At 37.0% G+C, this 9,052-nt stretch overlaps 1 protein-coding gene across 1 annotated transcript; it reads right to left on the bottom strand.

The window, feature by feature from the left end:
• Positions 1-5,602: 5,602 nt before the first annotated feature.
• On the bottom strand, positions 5,603-7,001 carry LOC123560951 (uncharacterized). Its single transcript, XM_045353101.2, has 3 exons — positions 6,818-7,001; positions 6,233-6,406; positions 5,603-6,111 (listed from the first exon to the last, which is right to left on the bottom strand). The coding sequence occupies exons 1-3, from the start codon at positions 6,999-7,001 to the stop codon at positions 5,603-5,605; spliced, it is 867 nt and encodes a 288-aa protein (XP_045209036.2).
• Positions 7,002-9,052: the final 2,051 nt, after the last annotated feature.

Genomic DNA, 9,052 nt, shown 5'->3' with positions numbered 1-9,052 from the left:
AAAAATACAGCCTCTATTGCATACACAATGCTTTTCTTTGATTTGACCTAGTAACCTAGTTTTTGACCCCAGTTGACCCATTTTCAATCTCGACCTAAATTTTATCAGGGTAATCATTCTGACCAAATCAGTTGAAAAATACAGCCTCTATCGCATACACAAGCTGAATGTTGACAGACAGACGACAGACAACAGACGACGGACGCCGGACATCGAGCGATCAGAAAAACTCACCTGAGCATTGCTCATGTGAGCTAAAAAATTACGATAGAACACTGCTACATACTGTAAACTTGAATAATTTAGACAAAAGGTCCAAGTCAAGAACGAGTTCATATCTGTGTTTTTGTTTCTGCAACAGAACCATTTAATACATCCTGATAAAGTGTTTAGATTTAGTATTATAAAAAATATGGCGAAATGCCGAAGTCAGTTCACGATTAATTATTAATGATTTCATCTACAACATGTCGCCGGGCTGCTCAATGGTAGTGAAAACAACATGGGTCGACAGATTTTCAGTATACATGTGTTGTCATGGACAGATATGCTCCTGTAAAACAGGATATAAACAAAACAGTAAAAATACAATGTCAAAATAGGGGTTTAACAATACACATTCATGTCAAAAGCAATGCAAACAATACATATTCAAGTTTCAAAAACATGATTACCTGTAGATATATTAATATATAGCTACATATTTGAATGTTAAATGTTCAGCACAAATCGGCTTTTTTACATTTCAAAATATGGCGGATATCAATCGATCGAATGTGATTGGTTAATAGCTCGTGCAGGGAAAATAGATATGTTAGATGGTGTAAGGGAAGCAAATATTGGTAAATAACTGATACGGCCTACGACTACAAATAAAACTACTCTGCCTACGGTATGTAAATTGGTGTTCAGATTTACCGTATGACATATCCCACCCCCAACCCCGGCTAAAAAAATGTCGTCCCGACATTTTCAGACGAGTGAACAAGGTACAACTGAAGAATAACAATGTAAGTAAAATATTCTAGTTGACTGTTTGTAGCATCAACCTAAAATAAATAAAAGTATATTAATTATCATGTATATAAAATGGTACATACATGTAATATATTTCAATCGAACTAAATGAATCATATATTTTTGATCAAGGGTTTAGTTTTTCATTCATTAAATTCTTTACACATATGGAGAGATTCCAGAGGTAAGTATCTCCTTGAAAAATTGTAAGCATGAATCCCTTGGAAACGCACACAGTAGGTATATGATTGCATTTCAGATATGTTTACATCCGACAAGATACGTATATATCTTTTCAGGTAAGTATATAGTTTTCTTTTTCAATGTCACTATATTATATGTTTTCTTTCAGTCATGTATTATATACACGAGATATAAGCAGGGTAAGTATTCGAAGTCTTTAAACGCATACACACATAATAACAATGTTGTCTACATTTATATGTAAGTAAGTATACTTTCATTTCATACTTAAAATTCCAGGTAAGTATATACTCAGAAAATAATTCAGTTACATCTTTCAAATTTCATGCTTTCCTGTTTATACTCTGCTGTTATTATATAACACTGTCTCTATAATACACTGTCTCTGAACACTCTTGTTTGTGTAATTTCATCATCCAATCGCCATTACGTTGCCATTTTGGTATCTGCCTTTGTCGCTTTGATCTTCTGGAGCTGTTGATCTCGTTATCCGGAGGCTCTCTATTATGTTGTCTTCTTTGAGGTATGATATACTTCTCTGAACTTCTGCTGTTTCCTTCATTGTTGGTACTGTTTCTAATGTTGTTTTAATTGGAAGAAGAAGGTTTCTGTGTAGTGTTTTTGTTTTCTTAGTCGCTGAATTCTTTTTCTTGATGACATAGACCGGTGTATCTTTGTTTGGTTGTTCTAGGATGATATATGGTTCTGTTTCCCATTTGTCCGCAATCTTATGCTTTCCTCTAATGGTGACGTTTCTGGCTAAAACAATGTCGCCTGGTTCTAAAGCTGCTGCCCTTGATTTTCGGTCATAGAATTGTTTGTTAACGCTAGCTTTGGCATCCGCAGATTCTTTTGCTTTTGCATATGCATAGGTTAATATGTCACGTAGCTTTCGGACGTATTCATTTCTAGATTTGGAATGTATTTTGTCAAAGTTTATTCCAAGTAGGGCATCTATGGCTAATTTAGGATGTCTTCCAAACATAAGGAAATATGGAGAGAAACCAGTGCTGTTGTGTATGGTTACGTTGTACGCATGTACCAGAGGTCCAATTGTTCTCTTCCAATGTCCCGAGCATCTTTAACAATGTCTGGTTATTGGTTAAATCGTTCTGTCATACCGTTGCCAATAGCGTGATATGGCGTTGTGTTGGACTTAGTTGTGTCTCCTAGTTTGCACAGTTCTTGTATTAGTCCAGATTCGAAGTTGGCACCTTGAACGCTGTGTATTCTGGATAGAAAACCGTAATGGACTATGAATTGGTCGAACAGCACTCTTGCAGTCGTTTTTACTGTTTGGTTCTTGGTGGGGTAGGCCTGTGCATATCTGGTGAAGTGATCTGTTACAACCAAGATATGTTCAAACCCACCCTCGGACCGCTCAGAGCTGAGAAAGTCAACACATATAATTTCCATCGGCGCACTGAACGATATGTCCACTGACGGGGCTACGGATGGTTGTGTCTTTCTGGCGATGCAACGTGGACAATTGCGGACCTTGTCTTCGATGTAGGAGTCTATAACAGACCAGAAGAATCTTTGTTTGAACAGCAAAGTCGTCCTGTCTCGGCCCTGATGGCCTAGGTCATCATGTAAGGCACGAAAAACGTCTTTTTGAATACCTCCGGTAAAAGTAACTGTTTATAATGTTGATCTTTGTACTGGCTGAATCTGTAGAGGATACCATCTCTGAGTTCAAGATTTTCCCAATCTCTTAAGTATTTGACCATTGGACTTATGTTTCCACCGACCCGCTTAGCTGACGGTCTAGTGCCTTTCTCCATGTGGTCGATAAGTTGAGATAGGACTGGGTCATAATGTTGAGCTTTCATCCAATCTTTTGAACTCAGTCATTCAGATTCTAGGACGTCAGATGGAATCTCTTGAGAGGTTACAGGATCAACTGTTTCTATAGAGTTTGGGTTGATGATAGAGAAAGCAAGTGGCGTTTCAGATGGTGGAGAAGTTGCTGCTATTGACATTGCTGATATGACCTTAGAATCAATGGTCTTTTCAATAGGCTCTGTGTAATTCTCGAAAGGCCATCTGCGTCTGCATTGTTTTTTCCTGATCTGTATGTCGTTTTGAAGTTGTAATTGGATAATGCTGCCAGCCATCTATGCCCTGTTGCATCCAATTTAGCTGAGGTGGTGACATACGTCAAAGGATTATTATCTGTTACAACCTGGAATACAGCGCCATAAAGATAGTCGTGAAACTTTTCGGTGACAGACCATTTTAAAACAAGGTATTCCAGTTTGTGTGCAGGGTAGTTCTTATCTGATGGTTTGAGGCTTCTGCTAGCATAGGCGATGACACGATCGATTCCCTCTTGACGCTGGTACAGGACTGCTCCAAGTCCTTTCGATGAGGCGTCTGTATGAAGCTTAAATTGGAGGTCGTAATCGGCATACGCAAGGATTGGTGGATTGATCAGTTTGGCTTTCAGTTCTTCAAAAAATGCTGACTGTTGTTCTTCTCCCCATACAAATGGTATTTTGGTTTTCTTTTTAGATAGGTTATCAGATTTCAGTGAATGTCCAATCTACAAGTTGTTCAGTGGTCGAGCGATGACAGCGAATTCCTTGATGAATCTTCTAAAATATCCAACGAATCCTAAAACTTTTCTCACTTCTTTCACAGATTTTGGTGTTGGCCAATTTTCGACGACTTTAATCTTTTCTGGATCTGTCTGTATGCCTTGTTTTGAAACTACATGACCTTAAAGAATTGGCATTTCTAAGGATTTTTTGTTGGTTGACAAGCGTTGAAATACGGCATCGAGGCGCTGATGTGTGTGTCTATGTTCTTGGAGAAAATGAGGATGTCATCCAGGTAGATTAGGCAGTCTCTCAAGTTTAGGTCACCCATGCATCGTTCCATGAGGCGTTAGAATGTGGTTTGGGCGTTACAAAGCCCGAATGGCATTCTATTGCATTGATAGAATCCAATATTCCAAACTTGACAGGCGGTCTTCTCTTTATCTGACTCTTCCATTTCGACTTGCCAGTATCCAGAGTTTTAAAAAGTATTGTGAACCTGCTAAAATATGTAGTGTATCGTCAACTCTTGGAATAGGATATGCGTCTTTTTAAGTTCGACAATTAATTTTCTTGTAGTCGATACAAAAGCGGATGGTTCCATCTTTCTTCTTGACGATTACTACGTTCGAGGACCAAGGACTATTTGACTCTTGTATTACACCGATTTTTAACATTTCTTGAAGATGTTCTCGAACTTCATTGTAAATTGCTGGTGGGACTCGTCTATAAGGTTCCTTGAATGGAGTATTATCCGTTAGCTCGATTTTGTGACGGAGAGCTGTAGTTTGTCCAAGATTATGCGGACCTTTCGGAAATACTGATTTCCATTTATTGAAGAGATTGTAAACGTTTTGTTTTTTTTGAGTTGAAAGTTACGATTCTTCTATGTCTACACCAAAAGCTTGTTTGATATTGTATTCACTATTTGATGTGTTTTCCTTTTCTTTTCCAGGTACAGTCTGTTGACACTGGATAGTCTGTGATATCAGGTAAGTAGTTTTCACTACTGTTGCTTTCGTTTTCTTTTTCAGGTACTGATGTATCACCGCCGATGTCTGCGTGTCTAATAACTTTACTTCATTAAGTTGACAGATTTCAGATCTAGCTGGAATTTTAAGAATCTTTGCTGATATGTTACTTATTTTTGCTAGAACTCGAGCGGTCTTTCCTGAGTTTTATGAGTTGTACAACACGAGGACAGACTATGGACATTGGTTGAAAGTTGTCTTCTATAGGTTCAGTGATGGCTGCATTAACATTTCTTGTTTTGCGTACAAACCCACTTATTGTTCTACTTTCCATAGGCTTGAGTGTAACTGGCTGCGTCATTGTAACGATACCAACTGAGGCAGAACCTACTGACATAAAGGCTGACTTCCATACGTCTGGTGTACCTTCTGCTTCGATATTGTTTTCTTTGAGTTCCCGTATAACGTTTGTTCCTATCAACACAGGGACATTATGATGGTATTTAGTTGTAGGTACTACCAGAAACAGTTGTAACCGAGCCATGTGAAAATGTTTTGCTTTCTATTGTAGCTTCAATATACCCAAGGTAGTTTACAAGTGTTCCATTTGCGGTTTTAACCTCCAATTCGAAGTCTTCTAAACTGTGTAGAACAGGTTTGCTGGGTAATTTGTCGTGAAACGTTTCAGAAATGGAACTGACCACGAAACCACTGTCGATTAGAGCTTTTGATATAACGCCTTCAATTTGGATTGTTGTTTCATTGGACGACCCAACAAGTCTGTCTAAGATGGTACGTTTAGGGCAATTTTGATCTTTACTGCTCACATCATGCCCTGCCAGGGAAGCATCTATTTGTTTAAATTGTCGTTCATTGGTTCTGGACTTTTGTTTGGTTGTTTGGCCTCTTTTGAAGCATCACTGGACTCTTCGTCTTTCCTTTGGGGTTGACCGTTGTATCTATGACTTCTACTGTCATATTAGTCTCTGTAGGACTTATATTTTGGTAGACCATAGTTAGGGTTATAGTATGCTCTATATCCCCGTTGATATCTTCCTCTTCCTCTATATGAATAGCCTCGTTGTGTGTCTTGGTTACTCGGGATCTCAGATCTTTCCTGCTCTTTGTTTTCGTGTTCACTATCTCCTTTACCAGCTCTTTCATTTTATCCATCAATGATTGCATCATGTTCATTTGTTTGTCCATGTAATATGAAGATGTTTTCATATTCTGTTGTAATTGTATCCCGTCTTTCTGACCAGTTTGCACTTCTTTGCTAGCATCTTGATCTGTATTCTGTGTTTTGACTTGCTTCACACTTGCATCAGATGACGTTCGTTTTATATCATCTTCCTCAAATCTAGCCTTTTTCCGTAATACTTTGAATGTTGAGTCAGATTCGTATGTTACTCTCGTATTATTTCGGAGCTTTTCACTATTTAAACCCTTTCAAAATCTTTGTTTCAATAATGCATTCTTTTTTTCTTTCAGGTATTTCACCGGTCTCTACTGCCAACTGCATAATCGTTTCTAACCTTAAAGCCCAGTCAGATGTTGTTTCTTTGTCTTCTTGCTTAGCACTGAAGAAATCCTGCATGATTGAATCTTCAGTCTGTGTAGTGCCATATATATCTTCTAGTTTCTTCAGTATTACTGTAGAATCAGCCATTGGATCTATTGTCAGAAGAACTTTTCTAGTCTGACCCTTTAGTGAATTTTACATCGTCTGAGCAATCCAATACTCCGGATACAGTCTACTCTTAATGATGCATTCGACGTCTATCTTCCAAACATTGAAGTCACTTCCATCAAATGGAGGAATTCTTGGTTTTCCAAACCCACTTTGGTTAATGTTTCTGTCTAATGTTGGAAATTGTCTGACTTGACTCTGTGTTATCCTGAATATATTCTTTTCTATCTGTATCTGCTCTACGTTTGTCTGATAATTCTTCTTCCGAGCCCTTTAGTAACAAAATCTTCTGTGTTCTTAGCCTTTCGAGCTCCACCTTTTTCTGAATTTCCTTTTCAAGTCTTTCTCTTTCAACTCTCTTCTGATTCAATTCTCCTTTGCTATTTGCAATCTACGAACTCTTTCTGCTATCTGCCTTTCTTCTTGTTCTTTTATCTCTCTCTGGTACTCTAGATGTCTGTTTTGCTCGTATAATCTTTGTAAGAGTATCCTTTCTCTTTCTATCTCCAACCTTACTTTTTCTTCTTCCATTGTTTGTTGTTCTCTGTAGTCATACTTTCGAAGTTCATTTGGAGTCATGGTATATGTTGCATCGCTATATTGACCTTAAATCTTGGACTTAACCGTATGAGTTCTATTCCCTTTATAATCCTCAAGTTCGATAGGGCCGTAACGTCTTGTATATTCATTCCCGTGTTCATGCATGTCTACTAAATCTGGGATAACATTTCCTTCTTTATTCTGTCTATAGTATGTGGTACCTTTCTTATTACTTTGATAAGTATCTCCTCCAAAATATGGTTTACTGCTGAAGTTGCTATATCTGTGTTCTCTATTATCGACACCGCTTCCTTGTCCAATTTCATCTCGATAACGATATTGTTGCCTTTCATCTCTTCTATCATAATCTTTCACACTATCGTGTATGTCAAATTCATAACAGTTATTTTCAGCAGCAGCAGCATTTGGGCTTGTACTTTGTCTATTGCTTTGACTATATCTATTTTTGTCATATGTGTTGTCTCTATCTGATACGTTATCTTTATATGTAGCACTGCTTGTATTAAACATACTTGTTCTATCTGAAACTTTCTTCAAGTTTGTGTTTTCGTTTGTGTTCCTATTTTGGACTCCGCTTTCAATACTTTCACGGTAATCACACTCTTCATGTGGAGGATCGTTCCTTGTTACTTTATATGTATCAGTATTTCTTGACGAACCCATCTTGGAATAGTCACTATGTATTCCTGCTTCTAAACTGTGGTTACTTGTGACGGCGCTATTTTGGTTTAACAAGTCAGCATTTTCCTTCTTTAAGAGATTCAGCTTCTTGTCTATTTCCATCGTTTCTTTTGACAAGTCTATGCTGTCATCATCAATATCCTGTATCTGAAATCCATCTCGAAATATATCTGTTTGATCATCACCGACATTTTGTGTGTCCATTTCAAATGATACCCTTTTTCTCCTTGCTGCTAGCCTTTCGTCTGAATATATAAAGATATAGTCTCTCTTCCTGTTTTCCCACCTCATCACCCACATCATGTGCCCACATCATGTGACACAAGGTGCATAACTCTGACACCAAGTTTTCATGAATTATGTCCCCTTTTACTTAGAATTTAAGGTTAATTTTGTTGTATTTTCACTATATCTCAGTTATTACTAAATGGATTTGATTCAAACTTAAAATAGTTGTTCCACCTCATCACCCAGATGATGTGACATAAGGTGCTAAACTCTGACATAAATTTTTTATGAATTATGTCCCCTTTTACTTTAAATTTAAGGTTGATTTTGATGTATTTTCACTATATCTCAATTATTACAAAATGGATTTGATTCAAACTTAAAATAGATGTTCCACCTCATCACCCACATCATGTGACACAAGGTGCATAACTCTGACACCAACTTTTCATGAATTATGCCCCTTTTTACTTAGAATTTAAGGTTAAAATTGATGTATTTTCGCTATATCTCAGTTACTACTGAATGGATTTGATTCAGACTTAAAATAGATGTTCCACCTCATCACCCACATTATGTGACACAAGATGCATAACTCTGACACTAATTTTTCTTGAATTGTGTCCCCTTTTACCTAGAACTTAAAGTTAATTTTGATGTATTTTCACTAAATCTCATTCTGATTGGCTTAGAGCCAAAGGGAAGTAACCCTTTTTTAACTTTTTTTCTGAGTTTCTTCCCCTTAAATTCCAGGAATTAGTCTATTTTTAGAAATCCTATTTTTAGATTTTCAATATTTTAGGTATTTTTCTAACTTTTTTATTGTAAGTCCTATGTAAAAAGTAAAAACATTTTTCTGTGGTAACATGGGTCGGTAAGACACATTTTTGTATTCACTTTTAGTGTATCTCTAATATTAGAGATTTAATATATTTACTAGTATTACTATACTAGTATTATACTAGTATTACTTTAGTGGAAGCCCAGGATGAAGTACTCCAAAGTATTTTTAAGATTTCTTATGGTTGCCATTTTTCTGTGACAAGACCGTATGGTGGGGGTATGAGTCACTCCTGTGACAGTTCTAGTTTGCATAAGATGAAAAAAATGTGTGTGGTAATTCTTAGCAGTACTAAAGTTTACTGAAAGTTGATCTGAAT

Source organism: Mercenaria mercenaria, chromosome 10 (genome assembly GCF_021730395.1).
Source record: "Mercenaria mercenaria strain notata chromosome 10, MADL_Memer_1, whole genome shotgun sequence".
Lineage (NCBI taxonomy): Eukaryota > Metazoa > Mollusca > Bivalvia > Venerida > Veneridae > Mercenaria > Mercenaria mercenaria.
This window is presented reverse-complemented; position numbering and strand designations above follow the sequence as displayed.